Source organism: Microcaecilia unicolor, chromosome 8, assembly GCF_901765095.1.
Source record: "Microcaecilia unicolor chromosome 8, aMicUni1.1, whole genome shotgun sequence".
Taxonomy (NCBI): Eukaryota; Metazoa; Chordata; class Amphibia; order Gymnophiona; family Siphonopidae; genus Microcaecilia; species Microcaecilia unicolor.
Genome location: NC_044038.1, coordinates 159712216 through 159738849, shown reverse-complemented (window position 1 = coordinate 159738849; position 26634 = coordinate 159712216). Strand labels below are relative to the sequence as shown.

Here is a 26634-nt window from a genome sequence, read left to right as displayed (position 1 = left end):
GGGCCCCTGGCAGGCAATGAGGGAGGGAGGGGGGCTACCCTGGCACACACTCTCCTTCACACACACACACACACACACACACACACACTCTCTCTCACAAACACACTCGCACACACTTGCTGTCTGTCACAAACACACACTTACATTTGGGAGGGGGAGGGGAGGTGCCCCTCCACCCTGGGGGAGGGAGGCGCCCCCCCCACCCTGGCACACATTCTCATTCCCACACACACTCTCTTTCTCTCTCTCTCTGTCACAAACACACACTTGCACCTGGGAGGGAGGGGGCCACCCTGGCAGACGGGGGCCACCCTGGCACACACTCTCATTCTCACACACACTCACATTCCCATACACACACTCTCACAGAGACACTCGCACACCGTCTCACTCTCTCACACTCACAAACACACACTCGCACCTGGCAGACAGGGAGGGGGGGCCGGGGCCCACATCTGAGGGAGGGGGCCCATCCTGCCACACACTCTCATTCTCACACTCACTCTCATTCCCACACACACTCTCATTCCAACACACACACTCTCTCACACAAACACACTCACACACACTCACTCACTCTCTCACAAATACACACTCGCACATGGCAGGGAGACAGGGAGGGGGGCACCCTGCAGGAGGGGGGGACCATCCTGGCACACACTCATTCTCACACATACTCTCATTCCCTCACACACACTCTCTCATAGACACTCGCACACAGTCTCACTCTCTCTCTCACAGACACTCGCACACAGTCTCACTCTCTCTCTCTCACACAAACACTGTATCTGTGTGAAACACACTCTCTCTCACACTCACTGTGTCTCACATACGCACTTGCACACACTCATTCTCACACACACACTCGCTCTCTCAGAGACACACTCACACCCACACTCACTCACTCTCTGTCACACACACACACTCGCACATTCACTCTCTCTCTCACACACACACTCTCACAAAAATACACACTCCAAGGAAAACCTTGCTAGCGCCCGTTTCATTTGTTTTGGAAACGGGCCTTTTTTACTAGTATATATATAAAAAACGTCAAAATTTAAAATTAATCTGTGATATCTGCGCTGTGTGATGAGGCAGGGAACGACAAGGTCCAGAATGCACTGCAGCAGCAGCAGCAAGGGAATCAGAGTCAGGGGGAGGACTCTAAACAGGAGAGTGAGAAGCCAGCAGTTGATTGGGAAATTGAACCAGGTGTGAGAGGGTTGCAGGCAGCTTTATTAAGAGAGTGGTGGAAAGCTGTAGGAAGTAGATGGAAACACTGGGGAAGCTCTCTCTGGAAAAGGTGACAGCTGGAGAAGGAAAGTAAATGCTTTTGCTTGAGTGTTTGAGTTTGAGGAACTGTCTTAAGTTGGAGAAGGGTTTAAGTAGCAGGCTATGAGTAAACTGCCTTTTGCTATGTTTGACTTGAAGAAATGTTTATGTTAAAGAAGAAATAAGCCATGAGGAGTATGTTAAATGGCCATTAATAAAACCCTTAATTGTAAGAAGCCTGGTGTTGATGAGCGTTTTGTGAAGGGAGAAGAGGAGGCAGAAAGCTCCCCAGTGTTTGAGACAGAATTCTGTGAGTTACCGAGAAGGCTAGAGCCCAGCAGTGACTGTGTGTGTAATTTTATAGCTCCCTGTATGCATCGGAGGGGGGAGGTCAACAGGCTGTTATGGAGGATTTTCTCCGAGGGAGTAACTTGCCATAGCTGTTGGAGGTAGAGAGGACAAGGTTAAATGAGGCTTTTTCAGAGACTGAGTTGCAAAATGCTATTAAACATCTAAAACTGCATAAATCCCTGGGGCCTGATGGCTACAGCGGAGAGTTTTACAAACTGCTGAATGCACAGGTCCTGGGAATCCTTGGAGAGCATTTTGAGGCAGTGGTGCAACGAGGGTCTTTTCCCAGTGCCAATCAAGCTTTGATTACAGTTTTACCTAAGCCGGGAAAGGACCCTTTGCAACCAGGTTCATATCGGCCCATATCGCTTATAAATGTTGATCTTAAATTGTTTGCGAGGGTCTTGGCAGAGAGATTAGCACAGGTGATCCCGAAACTGGTGGACGCTGACCAAGTGGGTTTTGTCAAAGGAAGGCATGCTGGGGTAAATGTGCGTAAGCTAATAATAGGCATTGAGCAGTGTTTGCAGTTGAATATCCCAGCACTGGCTATTAGTTTTGATTCCGAAAAGGCCTTTGACAGAGTGGAGTGGCCGTTTCTTTTTACTCTGTTAGGTTTTTATGGAATTGAGGGCTTTTTTCTGCAGGCCCTCCATACATTATTTGTAAATCCGAGAGCTGCCATTTTGGTCAACGGAGCTCAGAGTTTTTCACGTTGGGGAGAGGTACTCGGCAGGGCTGCCCCTTATCGCCCCTTCTATATACAGTGGGGGAAATAAGTATTTGATCCCTTGCTGATTTTGTAAGTTTGCCCACTGACAAAGACATGAGCAGCCCATAATTGAAGGGTAGGTTATTGGTAACAGTGAGAGATAGCACATCACAAATTAAATCCGGAAAATCACATTGTGGAAAGTAAATGAATTTATTTGCATTCTGCAGAGGGAAATAAGTATTTAATCCCTCTGGCAAACAAGACCTAATACTTGGTGGCAAAACCCTTGTTGGCAAGCACAGCGGTCAGACGTCTTCTGTAGTTGATGATGAGGTTTGCACACATGTCAGGAGGAATTTTGGTCCACTCCTCTTTGCAGATCATCTCTAAATCATTAAGAGTTCTGGGCTGTCGCTTGGCAACTCGCAGCTTCAGCTCCCTCCATAAGTTTTCAATGGGATTAAGGTCTGGTGACTGGCTAGGCCACTCCATGACCCTAATGTGCTTCTTCCTGAGCCACTCCTTTGTTGCCTTGGCTGTATGTTTTGGGTCATTGTCGTGCTGGAAGACCCAGCCACGACCCATTTTTAAGGCCCTGGCGGAGGGAAGGAGGTTGTCACTCAGAATTGTACGGTACATGGCCCCATCCATTCTCCCATTGATGCGGTGAAGTAGTCCTGTGCCCTTAGCAGAGAAACACCCCCAAAACATAACATTTCCACCTCCATGCTTGACAGTGGGGACGGTGTTCTTTGGGTCATAGGCAGCATTTCTCTTCCTCCAAACACGGCGAGTTGAGTTCATGCCAAAGAGCTCAATTTTTGTCTCATCTGACCACAGCACCTTCTCCCAATCACTCTCGGCATCATCCAGGTGTTCACTGGCAAACTTCAGACGGGCCGTCACATGTGCCTTCCGGAGCAGGGGGACCTTGCGGGCACTGCAGGATTGCAATCCGTTATGTCGTAATGTGTTACCAATGGTTTTCGTGGTGACAGTGGTCCCAGCTGCCTTGAGATCATTGACAAGTTCCCCCCTTGTAGTTGTAGGCTGATTTCTAACCTTCCTCATGATCAAGGATACCCCACGAGGTGAGATTTTACGTGGAGCCCCAGATCTTTGTCGATTGACAGTCATTTTGTACTTCTTCCATTTTCTTACTATGGCACCAACAGTTGTCTCCTTCTCGCCCAGCGTCTTACTGATGGTTTTGTAGCCCATTCCAGCCTTGTGCAGGTGTATGATCTTGTCCCTGACATCCTTAGACAGCTCCTTGCTCTTGGCCATTTTGTAGAGGTTAGAGTCTGACTGATTCACTGAGTCTGTGGACAGGTGTCTTTCATACAGGTGACCATTGCCGACAGCTGTCTGTCATGCAGGTAACGAGTTGATTTGGAGCATCTACCTGGTCTGTAGGGGCCAGATCTCTTACTGGTTGGTGGGGGATCAAATACTTATTTCCCTCTGCAGAATGCAAATAAATTCATATACTTTCCACAATGTGATTTTCCGGATTTAATTTGTGATGTGCTATCTCTCACTGTTACCAATAACCTACCCTTCAATTATGGGCTGCTCATGTCTTTGTCAGTGGGCAAACTTACAAAATCAGCAAGGGATCAAATACTTATTTCCCCCACTGTATACTATTTTTGGAACCACTATTGCTGAGGTTGAGAGCGGCAGAGTGTATACCAGGGATTACACTAACACACGGTTGCGCCCCGCTGAAGTGTATGGCGTTTGCCGATGACATTATGTTGTTGGTGACGGAGCCCAGAAAGGCGTGGAAGCAGGTCCTGCAGTTATTTGGAGAGTTTGGGGCAATGTCGGGACTTAAACTTAATGTATCCAAGTCAGAAGCGCTACTAATTAATGTGAGTTTGTGGGAGTTGGGGGTAGACTTTCCACTAAAGGTAGCAGAGGGGTCTCTGAAGTACCTGGGTGCGCATGTGGCTGCAGATACTGGTAAATTATAAGAGTTGAATGTGGGTCCGCTGTTAAAGAAAACAGAAGATTGCTTGCATATGTGGACAGGGCTACCATTAGGGTTGGCAGGTAGAATCTTTTTGTACAATATGATTATTGTACCCTGTTGGCTATATGTACTACAGATTTTGCCCATTTGGTTGAGAGGGATGGACCTGAGAAATTTATATAAGGTTCTGAGCTCCTTCTTGTGGAAGGGTAGGAGAGCTAGAATAACCTTATCTACACTCATGAACCCTAGGTCTAAAGGGGGTATGGGGCTTTTGGACTTAAGGCAATATAACCTGAGCTGTGGTATGAGACACATCCGAGATTGGCTTCTCGGTACATCAGGTTTTACACCATATGAGGTGGAGGCCAGTTGTATGTACCCTTTGTCGGCATCTTATGTGTTGCTTGCCAGGGCCGATAACCTACAAGAGCAGTATAAACATCATGTGGTGTGGAGGTATATGAGACGTGTGTGGCGGGCTCTTTGCAAATTGTTTGTAGGTGTGGGTGAAGTGTCCCCTTTTTTGCCATGGACAGGGAATATGGATTTCACACCGGGGATAGGATGTAGTAGGTTCCTAAGTAAGCGAAGGGAGGGGGCTATAAGGTGGGTAGGAGATTTATTAGATGTGGCAGGAAATATGCTCTCCTTTCCAGTCCTGAGAGAGACATATGGATGGGGGTGGCTCAGAGTTGTTTAAGTTCTTACAAATGCGACACTATATATCCTCGCTACCCAGGGCCCAGCTGGCAGCAACTTTTGCTCAGAGGGTAATGGAGTGTTTGAGGTTGGAGGAGGCTACACATCCTAGGTTATCCACTTATGTGGGGATGCTAGCAGAGGCTAAGCTAGCGGTCTCCTTATATGGTGTGGCGAAAGCTTGGGCGGGTGAACTACAGGGGGATGTAGATGTGGGAATTCTTCAGGAGTTTCTGGGTAACATTGTGCGGACTTCTATTAGTGAACTACACAGAGAACAGGAGTATAAATTTCTCTTTAGAATGCATATAGCCCCTAGAAGAACCTTTAGAGCTAAATTTGCAGATTCTGGTAAATGCCCCCAAAGTGTGGGTTGGATGATGCTTCACTGGGGCACATGTACTGGGCCTGTGACAGAACACAGGTGTTTTGGGACGGGGTTAGGAGATATCTATCAAATTGTCTAGATCGACCAGTCCCGAATCACCTAGTGGGTTTGTTGTTCTATGATAAGGCTGAGTTGGGGATAGAGACTGGGGCTCAGCACCTGTTGTTGGCAAAAGCACTTATGCTAGCAAAAAAGGTAATACTAGTGCATTGGCGTATGCAGCGAATCCCTCCACTCAGTATGTGGAAAAAGTTCATGTTTGAATTAGTGCTCTTTGAGAGGCATGGGGTAACTAAAGGGGTGGAAGCTAAGTGGCAAAGCTTTCAGAACATTTGGGAGTCGTACTGGCTTTGCCTCTTGCACAGGGAGCGCAGTTTGCTCCTCAATGCTTGAGATGGAACTGGATGGTGCATACAGCTGAGGGGGAAGTGTTTTCTGCAGCTTTCCCTAGAGGTACATATATTAAATACAGGTATATGGAATGGAGTGAATATGATGTAACATAGGAGCATAAATGAAGTATCTGTCACCATAGGTGGGACCATTGGTCCTGATGTAAGGGTTAGATGTGATAAGGGAAGGAAGTAGAGGAGTGTGTGTGTCTTGATGGGTCCCACCCTGGGAGGGAGGGAGGGAGGGGATAAAACAGAAACTTGTTACTGGAGTTCACCAGAGGGTGAGTGGATTTTATATGTTGATGTAGGCACTTATCTTCTGCGAATGTTTTATTATATGTTATGTTATATGTTGATTACAGATTGGTTCCTCTGTGCGGAATGTTGACGCACCACATATTTGTACTGTGAATGTTTTGGATGAGAACTCCAATAAAGATAATTTACAAAAAAAAAGCTGGTTGAAGGATAGGAAACAGAGAGTGGAGTTAAATGGACAGTATTCAAATGGAGAAAGCTAGTTAGTGGGGTTCCTCAGGGTTCTGTGCTAGGACCGCTGCTTTTTAATATATTTATAAATGATTTAGAGATGGGAGTAACTAGTGAGGTAATTAAATTTGCTGATGACACAAAGTTATTCAAAGTCGTTAACTCACGACAGGATTGTGAAAAATTACAGAAGAACCTTACGAGACTGGGAGACTGGGCGGCTAGATGGCAGATGACGTTTAATGTGAGCAAGTGCAAGGTGATGCATGTGGGAAAAAAGAACCCGAATTATATCTACGTCATGCAAGGTTCCACGTTAGGAGTTACAGACCAAGAAAGGGATCTGAGTGTCGTCGTCGATAATACACTGAAACCTTCTGTTCAGTGTGCTGCTGCGGCTAGGAAAGCGAATAGAATGTTGGGTATTATTAGGAAAGGTATGGAAAACAGGTGTGAGGATTTTATAATGCCGTTATATCACTCCATGGTGCGACCGCACCTTGAGTATTGTGTTCAATTCTGGTCGCCGCATCTCAAGAAAGATATAGTGAAATTGGAAAAGGTGCAGCGAAGGGCGACTAAAATGATAGCGGGGATGGGACGACTTCCCTATGATGAAAGACTAAGGAGGTTAGGGCTTTTCAGCTTGGAGAAGAGACGGCTGAGGGGAGACATGATAGAGGTATATAAAATAATGAGTGGAGTGGAACAGGTGGATGTGAAGCGTCTGTTCACGCTTTCCAAAAATACTAGGACTAGGGGGCATGCGATGAAACTACAGTGTAGTAAATTTAAAACAAATCGGAGAAAATGTTTCTTCACCCAATGCGTAATTGAACTCTGGAATTCGTTGCCGGAGAATGTGGTGAAGGCGGTTAGCTTGGCAGAGTTTAAAAAGGGGTTAGACGGTTTCCTAAAGGACAAGTCCATAAACCGCTACTAAATGGACTTGGGAAAAATCCACAATTCCAGGAATAACATGTATAGAATGTTTGTACGTTTGGGAAGCTTGCTGGGTGCCCTTGGCCTGGATTGGCCGCTGTTGTGGACAGGATGCTGGGCTCGATGGACCCTTGGTCTTTTCCCAGTGTGGCATTACTTATGTACTTATGTAGCAACAAAATTCCAGGCTTTGAGCGTGCAAAGTCAGGGGAAACAAAGTAGCTGCCTTGCTTTTGATGTTTTGTTTTGTTTTCTTGATGTCGGGGATACTTAGAACTACTGGATTATACATACACACACACGCATTCCTAAAATTCGGTTTGGGGTAACAATATTCACTTCTTGAATATTAATTATGCTGCCATACTTTTGGGTGGTTTTTAGCGCTTTTAGTGTGTTTTCCTTACACCCTACATATACTGCATTATAGTAGTCTAGATTGGTCTAGCAGGATGATCAGGAAAGTGAAATTTGATTTTACTTGCTAATTTGCTTTCCTTAAGTCCTGCTAAGCTAGTCCAAGTTCTACACGAGAAGATGAAGGGCATTGCTGATATGGCTGTCACTGCTTAAGAGTTTAGGAATGGGTGAATTTAATCAGTATATGTCACTGGACAAAAAAATATAATACTAAATAAGTAGAGAGACGCAGTTAATTCTAAATACTTTACCCTTAAGGGAGGTCTGATTGGTGGTGGTGTTTGCATGTTTGGTTTTCAAGTTCCAGAATTGCATCAATCATTATACTAGTCATATCACTGAAAGTCAGTATTACCTGCCACCATCTACTGGTTTGGGAGCACAGCCCACATGTCTGGACTAGTGTAGCTGGACTCAAAGACCAAACAAAGACCACATTTCAGCATTCCTTCCTTCCCCTTCATTCCCACCCCCAGTTTCCAGTACCTTATTGAGCAGATGGGTCCATCCCTTCTCTACTTCTGCTGCCTGAAGTTGGATTCCTAGCAGAAGCCTCACTTCTTCACTGTGGCCATACTTTCTGCCTTGTTATGCTGCTGGGAGTTGGGTCCTGACAGCAACCTTGTCTCTTCTTTACTGTAGCCACTGTCCTTGCTCTACTGCCAAGGATTGGGTTCCCTTTGGCACTGTAATAACATTAATGTTGTGGGGGCGGGTGTTCGCTTCTTTGGAGCCATTAAAGTTGGAGTCTTGCAGCACTAACTTTATTACATCCCACTCATCTTCTGGTAGAGGCTTCCCTGTTACCCTCTTATTTTGGCTTCTCTCTTCCATCTGCATAGAAAACAGGAGAAAATCTAGTGGAAATTAATCATTTTTCCAATTAAATATCAATGTTTTATTTTTCTTTTCTCTGTCTTCCCCTAGTCCCCCTTCTCTTACCCATGCAGCAGCATCCCTCCTCTATACCCTCCATACCGCACTTAGCATACCCTATCCCCTGCTGTCCCCCTGCCAGAAATCTCCTACACACATAGTATCCATCCTCATCTTAACTGGTAGTGTTTGCTCCCATACAGCTGGCAAAAGCAGACAGGCCTCTTCTTTGTCCTTTACAAGAGTGGCCACACTCTTGTATCTGCATGGGGCAAGGGAGAATTTGGGGAAATGCTTTTGCCAGTTTGGGGGGGGAAAGAGGTCTTGAATCACTGTACCAACATCCCAGGACCCTTGAGGACTTGAAACACCACATCATTTATATTCAGTCCAGCAGTAGAGAGGGGATAGGATGATCTTAAGACACTGCATCAGCAGCATGTATTTTGGCCAGCTGTGATGTTAAGGTGGGACTCTGGCAGTGGTGAGTGGCCTTGACACACTACATCAGTGACTCAAGAGCTGCTCCTTTGATAGACTAAAATTAAGATGAAAATCTGTGTAGAATGATTTCCACCGTTGTGAAAATCTTGAAACTTAAGGGTGAAAACTTTAAACCTAAAATGTGATAAATGTGTTAAAAAAAAAAATCCTGGCTCTTAAAGATACATTGCTAGGCTTGGGGAAAACAGCAGCAGTGGATCCTTTGTGCAGAAATGTGGTACAGCAACAAAGATAAATACATTTTGAAATAAGAGAAATAAGTATGCAGAATGAAGTAACAGAATCTTGGAATCAGGGTCCCCAATCTCCAACATGCAAACTCTAACTCTTCCTTTGGAATTCCCTGTTCTGCACGGAATTGTCACCAGAGATGAGGCTAAGCATTTCTTGCTACGGCTGCACATTCAAATTTTCTTCTCACTGTAATCCCACAGCAAGAAGAGGAGGAGAATGTTACATATCAAGACAGTAGCCTATCATATCAAGAGGAGTAGCCTAGTGGTTAGTGCAGTGGACTTTGATCCTGGGGAACTGAGTTCGATTCCCACTGCAGCGCCTTGTGACTCTAGGCAAGTCACTTAACCCTCCATTGCCCCTGGTACAAATAGTACCTGAATATAATATGTAAACCACTTTGAATGTAGTTGCAAAAAAAACACAGAAAGGCGGTATATCGAGTCCCATTTCCCTTCCCCTTCCTCTTCTGCCCTAAGCCTGATTGCAATATGGTGGTATCTAATGCAGTCTATAAGCAAACAGGCTTGGCATGATGGAGGAGGGCATGCAGCCACTCTCCTCCTGTTGCTGTATAATGACCATGGGGGTGAGGGAATAGAGAGGACTGAGGTAGGATGGAGTGGGGTTGGGAGATGTGATGCAGGGGTGAAATGGACTGGGGGTCTGTTGTAAAGGGAGGGAATGAGGGAGTTGTGACAGAGGCATCTCTCTTGAAAAACTGCTGTGGGTAGAAAGTACCCACAGACTTTGCAGGAGGAGTGGCCTAGTGGTTAGGGTGGTGGACTTTGGTACTGAGGAACTGAGTTCGATTCCCACTTCAGGCACAGGCAACTCCTTGTGACTCTGGGCAAGTCACTTAACCCTCCATTGCTCCATGTAAGCCGCATTGAGCCTGCCATGAGTGGGAAAGCGCGGGGTACAAATGTAACAAAAAATAAATAAATCTATGGAAAATAATGCACATAGAGATTAATATATCAATGTATGTGCATTATTTTCCAATCGTAACCAAGACAAGTCCCTCAGAACCCAACTACACAGTTTTGAAAATTGCCCTCCACATTAAGATCCCAGTAATCTTCTTTTCAACATTTCCATTTTGTATATTGTACTTGATGATGCCTTTTAAGTATTGATTTATATAGCATATTTTCTCTTTTAGATGACGAGCGATGCTAGAACTGTGCCCCCTGCTGGGCGCCATCAACAGGTACAATTCGAGAAAGAAAGTTTCCAGGGTCGCTGGAAAACATATATAACACACATATATTAGCTTTGATTATTTTAAGTTTTCACTTTTATAATTTTTTTAAAAAACATAGCACTTATCTTATATTCAGGCTTTTACTGGTAAGCTCTACAGTGCGCTTCTGTTTCGTAATTTCTTCTTCTGGAGCAAACACTTTAATATGCCAGTTCTCGTGCCAGTTATGTCGTTTAGCTACCTAGCTTCTCCGTCTTTTTGCTTGTATGCATATAAGCAAAAAGACGGAGAAGCTAGGTAGCTAAACGACATAACTGGCATGAGAACTGGCATATTAAAGTGTTTGCTCCAGAAGAAGAAATTACGAAACAGAAGCGCACTGTAGAGCTTACCAGTAAAAGCCTGAATATAAGATAAGTGCTATGTTTTTTAAAAAAATTATAAAAGTGAAAACTTAAAATAATCAAAGCTAATGAGGATTCCCGCTGTTAAGATAAAGATACAGCGGAGAGGTGAAGTTTATGAAATAGAATAAACACACCGGAAATCTGAAGACTTGATTATTAAAACAACATAAAAGACTGTGTTGACAAATATATAGTGCTATAGTAGTATTGATTGTAACAATACAATATGCAATTTCTTTTACAATATTTGAAACCCTATTATCAGTGGTACTAATATTCTTGCTTTCACTGCAAAATAAAAATCTCTTAATAGAATCATGTTCATCAACCTCAGTCTTTCTTAGTGTCCTCACCAGACCAGTCCACAGTTTGTAGGTTGTGTCCATCAGCTAGTGGATGGAGGCAGAGAAATAAAATAGCTCTGTGTGATTCATCAATTAAGAGCACTGTGCAGCCTTAGCTACTTAGTATTGCTCTGTCTCCAGCAGGTGGTGACGGGTGAACTATGTAGCTTCTGGACTGGTTACTGAGGCATCTCCTGCCCTGGTTTGAGAACTGGACTTGAGCAAAGGAATACCTTACTTGAGGTTTTAAGCTCCATTAAGAAATAATAATAAAAAGGCCTAAAGCAATTGAATTGGATTTGGAGCAGGGATGATACTCAGAGGAGTCTAACCACTTCTCCCCCTCCCTTGCTCAATACTGTTTTCTTCTTTTCCTCTAGAATGGGTTTAACTGATTCAATGGGAAGTTGATTTTTTACCTCAAAACATTAGAAGAGCTTCAAACTCTGCAGTGTTTGTTCCAGGCTACAATGGCAAAAGGTGGGAGTTTGCATCCAAACTGTGAGGAGGGATGTTTTGCTATTTTATCTTCAGGCGGCAAAGAAAGAGTTTAGCATGCAGCCAAAAGCAAAGATGGAAAGGTTCCCTGGAATGAGCTACGGCTTGTGTGGTGTACATGAAGTAACACATAGTACTATTCCCCTTGAGGGATCTATGTCTTCAGCCTTTTTATTGCCACTTTGCATTAAATAATACACAAGTAAAGAATGCTGGGTCCTTTATCTCTCTGTTTCTGTCTGACAGAGAAATATGAAAGTTCATAAATGCTGCATATCTAACCTCAGGCATGGCAAGGTTTGTGCAACTCCTGTTCTCTACTGAGTTAATATTTCTGTAGATGGTATCACTTGCATGTCAGAGCTCCTCTCCTCCCCAGTTCGTCCAAGCTACTGGAGCAATAATGGGAACAGCCTGCAGAACTGACTCTCTGCTTCTCTACACAATGGAAGCTTCCCTTAGTGCCAAAGTTTTGCTTTGAGACCTTCCCATCCCTTATTTGTAATCTGTGTCCCTGCATGGAAAAAAAACATAGATTGCCTATGGTAATGTTTGGGATGCTAGAACATTCCACTGCCTGGAGGAGATTGTCTCCTCAGAAAGCAACAGGGCCTCAGTAGGGAGGTTGTGTGGGAGAGAGAAGTTGGTGACTGGTGACCTTTATTTTCTAACACTTGATCTGTAGGTAAAGCTGTTGCATAAGACATAAAGTCTTAGGCCTGCCCCTCCACCCTCCATTAAAGTGCTTCCTGATACATATGATAGCTAGGAATGGATTTCCTCAGGTTGTGATACTTGATTCTATCCTTAAAGTGGCCAAGGGTTTCAAGGGTTTTATATTCTCTTTCTGGTGAAGAGTATTTATTTATTTATTTTATTGCATTTGTATCCCACATTTTCCCACCTATTTGCGGGCTCAGTGTGGCTTACAATACATTGTGAATGATGAAAAAACAGTTTGTTACAATTCGATTATGGGTTACATTATGAAGAGTTATGGGAAGACAAAGTCAAAATATCATTAGGGGAATAGAGCAATGGAATGTACCAATGGGAAAATGGTAGGGCACTAGAACAATAGCGAGAGAACATTTGGGTATGACAATTTTATCTGTGGGTACAGTTTTAAGTGTGGTGAAAATACGGGGGAAGAGAATTCAGAAGAGAGTGTATTGATGCATTTCTATTAGTGTGTATGGACTTCATGTGGTTTGATCCTTGCGATAAGTTTTCTCAAAGAGATGAGTTTTCAATAGTTTGCGGAAGTCGGTTAAGAGTAAGGTGTTTTGTTGCCTAGTGGGATTGTCCTTATGCAAATCCATAATTAGATGGAATCACTGCATTCAGGGAGGGACCGGGCCTCAGTATGGAGGTTATGTGGGAGAAACTGGTGACCCTTTATTTTCTAAGACTTGATCTCTGGATAAAGTTCTTGCATAATACATTTAATAGCTGGAGATGGATCTCCTCAGACTGTGATACTTGATTCTAGCTTTAAAGTGGCCATGGGTTTTATATTCTTTCTGATTGTTGCCTAGCAGAGTTGTCCTTATGCAAAACCATAATTAGAAAGATTTGAGTCTCTGTTTAAACAATCTTTCTTTTTTTCTTTAATCTGTCTCATGCCAGGGAGCTGTATGCAGTGGCTCCAGATCAAGTCCTCCTGTGTTGGGTCCAGTATCCTCCAATATAGATCAGGTTGACCTCTCTGAAAGTAACAGTATGCAGAGGAGAGAGGTCTTGAATATCCCTACCAGGACTTAACTGCTGACGAGTAAGAGATCCTTCGTTTGGAGCCTTCATATTTCCTGGTCAGGACTAGTTCAAGACAGGGCTTCAGTGCTGCAGCCATGCTTCTCAGGAGCTCCAATGCAGAGTGGCAGCAAGGTCATCTTAAACAGGTTGTGCAGTTTCATCCCCTACAATCGTTAACTATCTTTTGAAGAAATCCTGGAACTTTTGGGGCCACAATTCAGAGTTTGGCTGGAAGTAGTTATGGGAAGTCCTTCCTCACCCCAGACCCCTCCTCCCAATACTGGTTATTGTTGGTCTAAATTCAGAGGCCAAAAGCAATAGTATTCTGACGGCTCCCTCTCTTCCTCAGTAAGGTAGTCTTGAACAGAAAGTTTGACTGGTGTGGACCATCCTTGTTGCAAGCTCCTGTGTTCTATCTGGGCTCCTTCACAGAAATATGAGCTTGCACTCTGCTCAGAGATGTGCAGGCAGCCACCTCTTTGTCTTATGGTCATTGTGCCTCCCCTCCTGGTGACAGCTATGCATAATTATGCTACAGTTTCTTCTAGATTGAGAAGCATCCAGAATTTTATTGAAAACTAGAATATACTCATATTATTTTAAAACTGAAGCCTTTGTTCAGTAAAAGTGGCCGTGCATCTGGGACATTTTTTAACAGAATTACATCTCAACAGGTTTGCTACATGTTTCCTTTGAGCTACCCCGTTATTTTTATGGGTGTCCAACACATTCCTTTATTCATGGGCAATTTCTCCCTAAACATGATTTGAGAGTTTTTATTACTTATATCATTTAGTTAGATTGTAAGCTCTTTTGAGCAGGGACTGTCTTTTCTTCATGTTCAATTGTGAAGCGCTGCGTATGACTGGTAGTGCTATAGAAATGATTTGTAGTAGTAGTTCCTGATAAGGAATCATATAGGGTCATCTGGTTGGTCTGAGACACTAAGAGATGGTTATCTTAATACTACACTCCTAATTCCATGACTGAGGGGTCAGTCTCTCCTAGGGTAGGCTCATTGCCTGTCAAGACCTACACTTTTAGATGTGAGAATTGTCTACAACTCACTGTAAGTTTTGCTGTGATTTCAGGGAGTACTCCAGTTCTTTTCTGCATATATTTGCTTCTGTTCTCCATGGATGCAAATGGAGGAAAGTGAATGATACATACCTGTAGCAGGTGTTCTCCGAGGACAGCAGGCTGATTGTTCTCACGACTGGGTGACGTCCGCGGCAGCCCCCACCAACCGGAAGAAGCTTCGCGGGCGGTCCGCACGCAGGGCACGCCCACCGCGCATGCGCGGCCGTCTTCCCGACCGTGCGCGACCGTTCCCGCCAGTGGAATGACAAGCAAAAATGATGAAACGCAACTCCAAAGGGGAGGAGGGAGGGTAGGTGAGAACAATCAGCCTGCTGTCCTCGGAGAACACCTGCTACAGGTATGTATCATTCACTTTCTCCGAGGACAAGCAGGCTGCTTGTTCTCACGACTGGGGTATCCCTAGCTCTCAGGCTCACTCAAAACAAGAACCCAGGTCAATTGAACCTCGCAACGGCGAGGGTACAACAGAAAATTGACCTACGAAGAACAACTAACTGAGAGTGCAGCCTGACCAGAATAAATTCGGGTGATGGAGGGTGGAGTTGGATTTAAACCCCAAACAGATTCTGCAGCACCGACTGCCCGAACCGACTGTCGCGTCGGGTATCCTGCTGGAGGCAGTAATGTGATGTGAATGTGTGGACAGATGACCACGTCGCAGCCTTGCAAATCTTTTCAATAGTGGCTGACTTCAAGTGGGCCACTGACGCTGCCATGGCTCTAACACTATGAGCCGTGACATGACCCTCAAGAGCCAGCCCAGCCTGGGCGTAAGTGAAGGAAATGCAATCTGCTAGCCAATTGGAGATGATGCGTTTCCCGACAGCGACCCCTAGCCTGTTAGGGTCGAAAGAAACAAACAATTGGGCGGACTGTCTGTGGGGCTGTGTCCGCTCCAAATAGAAGGCCAATGCTCTCTTGCAGTCCAATGTGTGCAACTGACGTTCAGCAGGGCGGGTATGCGGTCTGGGAAAGAATGTTGGCAAGACAATTGACTGGTTAAGATGGAACTCCGACACCACCTTCGGCAGGAACTTTGGGTGGGTGCGGAGCACTACTCTGTTGTGATGAAATTTGGTATACGGAGCATGAGCTACCAGGGCTTGAAGCTCACTGACCCTACGAGCTGAAGTAACTGCCACCAAGAAAATGACCTTCCAGGTCAAGTACTTCAGATGGCAGGTATTCAGTGGCTCAAAAGGAGGTTTCATCAGCTGGGTGAGGACGACGTTGAGATCCCATGACACTGCAGGAGGCTTGATAGGGGGCTTTGACAAAAGCAAGCCTCTCATGAATCGAACGACTAAAGGCTCTCCGGAGATGGCTTTACCTTCCACACGATAATGGTAAGTACTAATCGCACTAAGGTGATTCCTTACTGAGTTGGTCTTGAGGCCAGACTCTGATAAGTGCAGAAGGTATTCAAGCAGGTTCTGTGCAGGACAAGAACGAGGTTCTAGGGCCTTGCTCTCACACCAAACGACAAACCTCCTCCACTTGAAAAAGTAACTCTTTTTAGTGGAATCCTTCCTAGAGGCAAGCAAGACACGGGAGACACCCTCAGACAGACCCAACGCAGTGAAGTCTACGCTCTCAACATCCAGGCAGTGAGAGCCAGAGATTGAAGGTTGGGGTGCAGCAATGCTCCGTCGTTCTGCGAAATGAGGGTCGGAAAACACTCCAATCTCCACGGTTCTTCTGAGGACAACTCCAGAAGAAGAGGGAACGAGATCTGACGGGTTCAAAAGGGCGCTATCAGAATCATGGTGCCGTGGTCTTGCTTGAGCTTCAGTAAGGTCTTCCCCACCAAAGGTATGGGAGGATAAGCATACAGGAGGCCGGTCCCCCAATGGAGGAGAAAGGCATCCGACGCTAGTCTGCCGTGTGCCTGGAGTCTGGAACAGAACAGAGGCAGCTTGTGGTTGGTCTGAGAGGCGAAAAGGTCCACCGAGGGGGTGCCCCACTCTCGGAAGATCTTGTGTACCACTCTGGAATGGAGCGACCACTCGTGCGGTTGCATGACTCTGCTCAGTCTGTCGGCCAGACTGTTGTTTACACCTGCCAGGTATGTGGCTTGGAGGAGCATGCCGAACTGGCAAGCCCAACGCCACATCCCGACGGCTTCCTGACACAGGGGGCGAGATCCGGTGCCCCCCTGCTTGTTGGTGTAATACATTGCAACCTGATTGTCTGTCCGAATTTGAACAATTTGGCAGGACAGCTGATCTCTGAAAGCCTTCAGTGCGTTCCAGATCGCTCGGAGCTCCAGGACGTTGATCTGCAGATCCTTTTCCTGGAGGGACCACAGACCCTGGGTGTGAAGCCCATCGACATGAGCTCCCCACCCCAGGCGAGATGCATCCGTCGTCAGCACTTTCGTGGGCTGCGGAATTTGGAATGGACGTCCCAGGGTCAAATTGGTCCGAATGGTCCACCAGAGCAATGAAGTGCGGCAACTGGTGGAGAGGCGGATGACATCTTCTAGATTCCCGGTGGCTTGAAACCACTGGGAAGCTAGGGTCCATTGAGCAGATCTCATGTGAAGACGAGCCATGGGAGTCACATGGACTGTGGAGGCCATATGACCCAGAAGTCTCAACATCTGCCGAGCTGTGACCTGCTGAGATGCTCTGGTCTGCGAAGCCAGGGACAGGAGGTTGTTGGCCCTCGCTTCGGGAAGGAAGGCCTGAGCCGTCTGGGTATTCAGCAGAGCTCCTATGAATTCCAGAGACTGTGTTGGCTGGAGATGGGACTTTGGGTAATTTATCACAAACCCCAGCAGCTCCAGGAGTTGAATAGTGCACTGCATAGACCGGAGGGCTCCTGCCTCCGAGGTGTTCTTGACCAGCCAATCGTCGAGATATGGGAACACGTGCACTCCCAGCTTGCGTAGATACGCCGCTACCACCACGAGGCACTTTGTAAACACTCATGGGGCAGAGGCGAGCCCAAAGGGTAGCACACAATACTGAAAGTGCTGTGCGCCCAGGCGGAATCTGAGATACTGTCTGTGAGCTGGCAGTATCGGGATGTGAGTGTATGCGTCCTTTAAATCCAGGGAACATAGCCAATTGTTTTTCTGAATCATTGGCAGAAGGGTGCCCAAGGAAAGCATTCTGAACTTTTCTTTGACCAGGAATTTGTTCAGGCCTCTCAGGTCTAGGATGGGACGCATCCCCCCTGTTTTCTTTTCCACAAGGAAGTACCTGGAATAGAATCCCTGCCCTTCTTGCCCGGGTGGTACGGGCTCGACCGCAATGGCGCTGAGAAGGGCGGAGAGTTCCTCTGCAAGTACCTGCTTGTGATGGGAGCTGAAGGATTGAGCTCCCGGAGGACAATTTGGTGGCAGGGAGGCCAAATTCAGGGCGTATCCGCACCGCACTATTTGGAGAACCCACTGGTCGGAGGTTATGAGAGGCCACCTTTGGTGAAAAAGTTTTAACCTCCCTCCGACCGGCAGATCGTCCGGTACGGACACTTTGAGGGCGGCTATGTTCCCATGGATCCAGTCAAAAGCCCGTCCCCGGCTTTTGCTGTGGATGCGCAGGGGGCTGCTTAGGCGCACGCTGTTGACGAGAACGAGCGCGCTGGGGCTGTCCCTGTGCCTGACAAGGCCTTCGGGCCGGCTGGGTGTACCTACGCTTGGTAAAAGCATAGGGTGCAGCCTGCCGGGCCCGGGAAAAACGTCCACCTGCTGAGGTGGATGCTGAAGGCGCCCGGTGGGAGAGCTTGTCGAGGGCGATTTCCCGCTGATGCAGTTGGTCCACCAGCTGCTCGACCTTCTCACCAAAAATATTATCCCCCCGGCAAGGGACGTCGGCCAGTCTCTGCTGGGTGCGGTTGTCCAGGTCAGAGGCACGCAGCCATGAGAGCCTGCGCATCACTATACCTTGGGCCGCAGCACGAGATGCCACGTCACAGGTGTCATAGATACCCCTGGACAGGAACTTTCTGCACGCCTTCAGCTGCCTGACCACCTCCTGATAAGGCCTGGACTGCTCCGGCGGGAGCTTGTAAACTAGGTCCGCCAGTGGCTTCACATTGTTCCGCATGTGGATGCTCGTGTAGAGCTGGTAAGATTGGATGCGGGTCACGAGCATGGAAGATTGGTAGGCCTTCCTCCCAAATGAGTCCAGAGTGCGAGACTCCCGCCCCGGGGGCGCCGAGGCGGTATCCCTTGAACTCCGTGCCCTCTTGAGAGCAGAATCCACGACCGCCGAGTCATGAGGCAATTGGGGCCGCATTAACTCTGGGTCCGAGTGAATTCTGTACTGGGACTCTGCTTTCTTGGGGATGGTGGGATTAGATAATGGTCGCATCCAGTTCCGAAGCAGTGTCTCCTTAAGGACATTGTGCAACGGCACCGTGGAGGACTCTCTAGGTGGTGATGGATAGTCGAGGACCTCGAGCATCTCAGCCCTCGGCTCATCCACAGAGACCACGGGGAAGGGAATGCAAATAGACATGTCCCTGACAAAGGAGGCAAAGGAGAGGCTCTCAGGAGGCGAGAGCTTCCTTTCTGGTGAAGGCGTGGGGTCAGAGGGAAGGCCCACAGACTCCTCTGAGGAGAAATATCTGGGGTCCTCCTCTTCCCCACACGAGGCCTCTTCCTCGGTATCGGACATAAGCTCATGCAGCTGAGTCCTCAACCGGGCCCGGCTCGACGTCGAGGCACCGATGCCTCGGCGTCATCGAGCGGTGGACTCCCGCGCCGGCGGGGACGAAGCTCCCTCCATCGACGTCGACGGGGACTCCACCTGCGTGGCGGTCGAGATCGGCGCCGCAAGCGGCGGCGGTATCAAAGACCTCGGCACCAGGCTAGAGCTTGCCGGCGCCACAGTCAACGGCACCGAGGGCGCAAGCACCCCCGGCGCTGGCACAGCCTGGCGCATCAGCCCTTCCAGGATCCCCGGAAGGATGGCTCGGAGGCACTCGTCCAGGCCCGCTGTTGGGAAAGACGGGGGGGCCGGTAGAGGCGTCGGTGCCGGAAGCTGCTCGGGTCCAGGAGACTGCACTGAAGTGCTGGGACCCTGACGCGTCGGTACCTCCACTACCGAGGGGGACCTGTCCTCTCGACGTTGACGCTTCGGCGTCAACTCCTCTCCGGCACCGAGGGCCGGGTGCACCAATGGGGACCGATGACGGTGGAACGGAGGAGGAGGAGGTCGATCCCCCTCGATCTCGAGGAGCCGGGTCAGACAGGGTTCGGTCCCGAGGGCCATGAGCAGAGGGAGTGACTGGGGCCGATTGCCCACGCGGCCTCTCACCCGTACCGTCACCGGAGGACCGGCGGGCCGACGGGACCTGTACTCCTGGGGTCGATGCCATCGGTGCCGATTTCGCGGACATCGATACCGGTACCGAAGAACCGGCCGTCGATACCGATGCCGTCGACGTCGAGGGGCCGGCGCAAGTTCCAAAAAGACGGTCCCGAAGAACTTGCCTCGCAACCTGAGTCCGTTTCCGGAGACCAAGACACAAAGAAAACGACTTGATATCGTGCTCCGGCCCGAGGCACTGGAGGCACCAAGCGTGGGTGTCGGTCTGCGAGATAGGCCGGCCGCACCGACCACACTTCTTAAATCCACTCGGGACCTTCGAGGACATCGACGGAAAAATCGCGTCGGCGAAGTTAAAGTCGTCGATGGTGGCGGTAAATCACACCTCGAAAAATAAATCGACCGCGCGGCCACAAGGCCGCAACGCGACGCCCCCGCTAGAAAACGAGGGAAAATTCAGCGCGTTCTCTTCCTTTTTTTTTTTTTTAGGAAAAAAGGTTTGAAGGCGCGCGACAACCAAAACAGAAAATAAGCGAAAAATCGCGGACAACGCGACGGTTTTCCGGGGCTGACTAAGAGAGAGCGGCGACGCACGACTCTCTCCAGCGCGGAAAAGAAAAGACTGGCGGGAACGGTCACGCACGGGCAGGAAGACGGCCGCGCATGCGCTGTGGGCGTGCCCTGCGTGCGGACCGCCCGCGAAGCTTCTTCTGGTTGGTGGGGGCTGCCGCGGACGTCACCCAGTCGTGAGAACAAGCAGCCTGCTTGTCCTCGGAGAATTAATAGTACAGTCTATAATATAGTATCCTCAGATTCACTCAAGACCCTTTGTAGTCCTCGGTTCTTGCGCTGGTCTCAGCACTCCTAGTGCAATGTCAGGTCTATCCTTGGAGTTCCTGGTGTGGTACAATATAATGTGGTGGCCTTGGTTCAGCATTCTTGTACTGACATGTCAGCCATAAAGCTCCCAATTTGTTAATAACAACATCAGATTCCTTTTGCACTTAAATCATATTGGTTGAGATTGTCCATTCTAGTCCCCATGTCAGGGGCCAACTTTAAGATTCTACACATTTTCATTTGAGGAAATTAGTCTAGTTGTGAAGGTATGGAACTATTTCTGCTGCCCTGGCTGCATAGAATACTGTGGAATATATTCCAGTCACCTACCAGTGGTGTGCTGGAGCCGGCTCGCACTGGCTCACAAGAGCCGGTTGTTAAATGTTTTAACATCTTGCGAGCCGGTTGTTCTGCAGGGCGAGCCGGCTCCGGTAAATGAGGTAAGCATGGCAGGAGGGCGCCACAAGCCATGCTTACCCCGTTTACCTAACCTCCCACCACTGCCCTTGTTTGCCTGCACCGCCCTGGGAGGGTTTAAATCTTTTTTATTACATCCGTCCGGCCACGTCATTGAAAGCCCTGCCTGTCTCTAGCCTTCCCTTCGTGAGTTCATTCCCTCAGAGTCCCGCCTTCTGACATCATTTCCTCTTTCCACGAGGGCGGGACTCTGAGGGAATGAACTCACGAAGGGAAGGCTAGAGACGGGCAGGGCTTTCAATGACGCGGCCGGACGGAGGTAATCGGGGGAGTGAGGAGAATCACTGGGTATGGGTGGCTGGAGGGGGGGTAGGGGAGAGAAGAGAATCTCTGGGTATGGGTGGCTGGAGGGGGGGCAGGGGAGCAAGGAGAATCGCTGGGTATGGGTGGCTAGAAGGGGCAGGGGAAAGAAGAGAATCGCTGGGAATGGGTTGCTGGAGGGTGGGCAGGGGAGAGAAGAGAATCGATGGGTATGGATGGATAGAGGGGGTAGGGGAGAGAAGAGAATTGCTGATATGGATGGAGGGAGGGCAGGGGAGAGGAGAGTTGCTGGACATGGTTGGATGGAGGGGAGGGCAGAGGGGAGAAGAGGGTTGCTGGACATGGGTGGATGGAGGGGAGGGCAGGAGAGAGGAGAGTTGCTGGACATGGGTGGATGGAGGGGAGGGCATGGGGGAGAAGAGGGTTGCTGGACATGGGTGGATGGAGGGGAGGGCAGGGGAGAGAGGAAGGTTGCTGGACATGGGTGGATGGAGGGGAGGGCAGGGGAGAGGAGGGTTGCTGGACATGGATGGATGGAGGGGAGGGCAGGGGAGAGGAGGGTTGCTGGACATGGTTGGAGGAGAGGGAAGGGAGAGAGAAGAAATGCTGGACATGGATGGAGGGGAGGGAAGAGTGAGGAAGGAGATGAGATGAGGGAAAAGGAAGAGAGGAGAAAAACTGCACATGGATGAAGAAAATAGAAGCTGGATCCTCTGGACAGTCAAGTCTGCGGAGGACCCAGCTTTTAGTTACGGATGTAGGGCAAGAAATGAATAAGAAAGGCGGAAAGTAAAGAAATAAATGGAAAGGAAGCCCTGGAAACGGAGTTAAGAGGACAGATAGCAGCAGAATCGGATACTGGGCCTGCATGATCAGAAAAACAAAGTCACCAGACAACAAAGGTAGAAAAAAAATAATTTTATTTTCATTATAGTGTTTGGAATATGTCCACTTTGAGAATGAGGTGCTCAACATTAAAAGTTTATATTTATTTACTTATTTATGGCATTTTATCCCACATTAAACATGAATTATATTGGAACCTGGGATCATTTAATTTTTTTTTCCTGGAGTAATGCATTGCCCCCCCACCCCAGACTCTCTCCCCGGCTATTGCCAGCTCTGCAATTTGGGGGGGGGGGGGCGCAGAGGTGGATGGGGGGCGCAGAGGTGGACAGAGGGAGGCAGAGGTAGATGGGGGGTGCAGAGGTGGACAGGGGAGACCTGTTGTTAAACATTTACCAGCACACCACTGCCTACAACGTTAGGTTGGATACTGCAGAAATTCACATCTCTCCCCCTGCCAGAGTAGTCTAATAGCACTGGACTGAACATGGAGGTTTGGGTTGCTTAGCCTAATCTTTCTAAGACATTTCCACATCCTCGGTTACTTCTAGTAGAAGAGATTCTGTCTACATTTCCTCTTTCAGCTTGGTTCTTTACCAGTCACACTTGAAGCACTGTAGTTTCATGAAGCATGCCTTGGCTGTCTTTCTTAAGTACATAAGTACATAAGTAGTGCCATACTGGGAAAGACCAAAGGTCCATCTAGCCCAGCATCCTGTCACCGACAGTGGCCAATCCAGGTCAAGGGCACCTGGCACGCTCCCCAAACGTAAAAACATTCCAGACAAGTTATACCTAAAAATGCGGAATTTTTCCAAGTCCATTTAATAGCGGTCTATGGACTTGTCCTTTAGGAATCTATCTAACCCCTTTTTAAACTCCGTCAAGCTAACCGCCCGTACCACGTTCTCCGGCAATGAATTCCAGAGTCTAATTACACGTTGGGTGAAGAAAAATTTTCTCGGATTCGTTTTAAATTTACCACACTGTAGCTTCAACTCATGCCCTCTAGTCCTAGTATTTTTGGATAGCGTGAACAGTCGCTTCACATCCACCCGATCCATTCCACTCATTATTTTATACACTTCTATCATATCTCCCCTCAGCCGTCTCTTCTCCAAGCTGAAAAGCCCTAGCCTTCTCAGCCTCTCTTCATAGGAAAGTCGTCCCATCCCCACTATCATTTTCGTCGCCCTTCGCTGTACCTTTTCCAATTCTACTATATCTTTTTTGAGATACGGAGACCAGTACTGAACACAATACTCCAGGTGCGGTCGCACCATGGAGCGATACAACGGCATTATAACATCCGCACACCTGGACTCCATACCCTTCCTAATAACACCCAACATTCTATTCGCTTTCCTAGCCGCAGCAGCACACTGAGCAGAAGGTTTCAGCGTATCATCGACGACGACACCCAGATCCCTTTCTTGATCCGTAACTCCTAACGTGGAACCTTGCAAGACGTAGCTATAATTCGGGTTCCTCTTACCCACATGCATCACTTTGCACTTGTCAACATTGAACTTCATCTGCCACTTGCACGCCCATTCTCCCAGTCTCGCAAGGTCCTCCTGTAATCGTTCACATTCCTCCTGCGACTTGACGACCCTGAATAATTTGTGTCATCGGCGAATTTAATTACCTCACTAGTTATTCCCATCTCTAGGTCATTTATAAATACATTAAAAAGCAACGGACCCAGCACAGACCCCTGCGGGACCCCACTAACTACCCTCCTCCACTGAGAATACTGGCCACGCAATCCTACTCTCTGCTTCCTATCTTTCAACCAGTTCTTAATCCATAATAATACCCTACCTCCGATCCATGACTCTGCAATTTCTTCAGGAGTCTTTCGTGCGGCACTTTGTCAAACGCCTTCTGAAAATCCAGATATACAATATCAACCGGCTCCCCATTGTCCACATGTTTGCTTACCCCCTCAAAAAAATGCATTAGATTGGTGAGGCAAGACTTCCCTTCACTAAATCCGTGCTGACTTTGTCTCATCAGTCCATGTTTTTGTATATGCTCTGCAATTTTATTCTTAATAATAGCCTCCACCATCTTGCCCGGCACCGACGTCAGACTCACCGGTCTATAATTTCCCGGATCTCCTCTGGAACCTTCTTAAAAATCGGAGTAACATTGGCTACCCTCCAGTCTTCCGGTATTACACTCGATTTTAGGGACAGATTGCATATTTCTAACAGTAGCTCCGCAAGTTCATTTTTTAGTTCTATTAATACTCTGGGATGAATACCATCAGGTCCCGGTGATTTACTACTCTTCAGCTTGCTGAACTGACCCATTACATCCTCCAAGGTTACAGAGAATTTGTTTAGTTTCTCCGACTCCCCCGCTTCAAATATTCTTTCCGGCACCGGTGTCCCCCCCAAATCCTCCTCGGTGAAGACCGAAGCAAAGAATTCATTTAATTTCTCCGCTACGGCTTTGTCCTCCTTGATCGCCCCTTTAACACCATTTTCGTCCAGCGGCCCAACCGACTCTTTGGCCGGTTTCCTGCTTTTAATGTATCTAAAAAGTTTTTACTATGTATTTTTGCTTCCAACGCTAATTTCTTCTCAAAGTCCTTTTTTGCCCTCCTTATCTCCGCTTTGCATTTGGCTTGGCATTCCTTATGATCTATCCTGTTACTTTCAGTTGGTTCTCTTCTCCACTTTCTGAAGGATTGTTTTTTGGCTCTAATGATTTCCTTTATCTTACTGTTTAGCCACGCCGGCTGACGTTTAGTCTTTTTTCCCTTTTTTCTTAGTCTCAGAGCTGCCTCCTAGCTTCACAAACTTGAGATTTAGGTGAATTTAGACAAGTAGTATGCAGAAGAGACAGTTCTCCTTCTGAGATTTTGTTTCACATCCATCTATTCTTCAGAATGAACACCAAGTGGAAATAGCTCATGGGTCTATAAAAGTTCAAGTTGCAACTTTTTCATGCTTTAGAGGACAGTTGCAAAGGTTCTTTTGGATATTTCATCCACCTGTAGTGCACCTTCTCTAGGTGAATTACTGTACATCCTTCTTGTTGTCTTTCCTGACCTGAATGTTTGATTGAAATACTTAGGCTATCCATCCGAGACTCACTTTAGCAGCCTCTTTGAAGAATCCCATGCTTAAGTAGTTCATCCTTGATTTTATGTTTTAATTTGAGAGCATTTTGAGCTACAAATGTTAACATGCACAGTTCCCCTTCTGCAGCTCCTGGAAGCAGGTAATTTGTTCAAAACAATTCTGTCCTTCCCTCCAGAGGTACTGTCCTCATTTCAGGTAAATCAGATCTTTACTTTTGCTCCATGTTCACTGTGTACTTCAGAAGTACATTAAAGTGGCCAAAGCATTTATATGGTTGGGCAGATTGGCTTTTCTCTTCACAGGTTTCAGGAAAAGCAAACTGACCTCTATTCTGTCTGATGACTCAGATAATGTTTTGTAAGTGCATATATTTGATTTCATAAGGAGGTGGCCTTCTAAGGTTGCAAAATTTTCTGCTGCTGGTGTTTAACCTCATGAGTGGAGCTGCAAGTGCTACTTCGGTTTAGCAGCTGCAGACTGGTGATTTAGTCATTCCTTTTTTTGCATTCACAAGGCATTTTCTGCTCCAGATAGGAGCACAACTGTATTCATGTTATGTTCACAAAAGTACTTACTGTTTTTCCAACACCCTACATATTTGCTGAGTTTGGGACCAAAATTATTTGGGCAAAAATTTTGGAATCCCACCTATCTTGGGAATTGCTTTGATACATCCCACAGATTCTGGGCTGGACTGGACTGCTCTGGTCTGGTCTGGTGAGGACACTAAAGGAGGAGAAATAAGATCTTACCTGCTAATTTTCTTTTCTTAAGTCCCACCAGACCAGTCCAGAGGCCCATCCTAGCATATAAACAGTTACTGAATTACTTTACCATCTTGGGAATTGCTTTGATACATCCAACAGGATTTCAGTAAATGGACATAGGGTACATTAAGTATAACTTTTTAACATATTTATAAATGACCTTGAGATGGGAGTAACTAGTGAGGTAATTAAATTCGCAGATGACACAAAGTTATCCAGGGTCGTCTCGTCGCAGGAGGAGTGTGAAAGATTACAAGAAGGCCTCATGAGATTGGGGGATTGGGCGTCCAAATGGCAGATGAAGTTCAACGTTGACAAGTGCAAAGTGATGCATGTGGGAAAGAGGAACCCGAATTACAGCTATGTCATGCAAGGTTCCGCTTTAGGAGTTACGGACCAAGAAAGGGATCTGGGAGTCATCGTGGCTAGGACGTTGAAATCTTCAGCTCAATGTGGTGCGGCGGCTAAGAAGCCGAACAGAATGTTGA

At 47.4% G+C, this 26634-nt stretch overlaps 2 protein-coding genes across 8 annotated transcripts in view; both read left to right on the top strand.

The window, feature by feature from the left end:
- LOC115475423 (fatty acid hydroxylase domain-containing protein 2-like) overlaps positions 1-26634 on the top strand; it is a 180939-nt gene that overhangs the window by 2589 nt on the left and 151716 nt on the right. The gene's annotated exons all lie outside the window — the stretch shown is intronic.
- The window catches only part of LOC115475421 (fatty acid hydroxylase domain-containing protein 2-like), a 91104-nt gene that overhangs the window by 19081 nt on the left and 45389 nt on the right, over positions 1-26634 (top strand). For 2 of the 7 annotated variants that reach the window (XM_030211128.1, XM_030211122.1), the window contains exon 2: positions 10435-10482. In XM_030211128.1, the coding sequence (XP_030066988.1) occupies positions 10435-10482 (48 nt within the window). Of the gene's footprint in view, positions 1-1274; positions 1327-4128; positions 4138-10434; positions 10483-11607; positions 11708-26634 lie in introns of those variants that run through there. The other 5 variants (XM_030211123.1, XM_030211127.1, XM_030211126.1 and 2 more) reach the window with 5 other exon arrangements.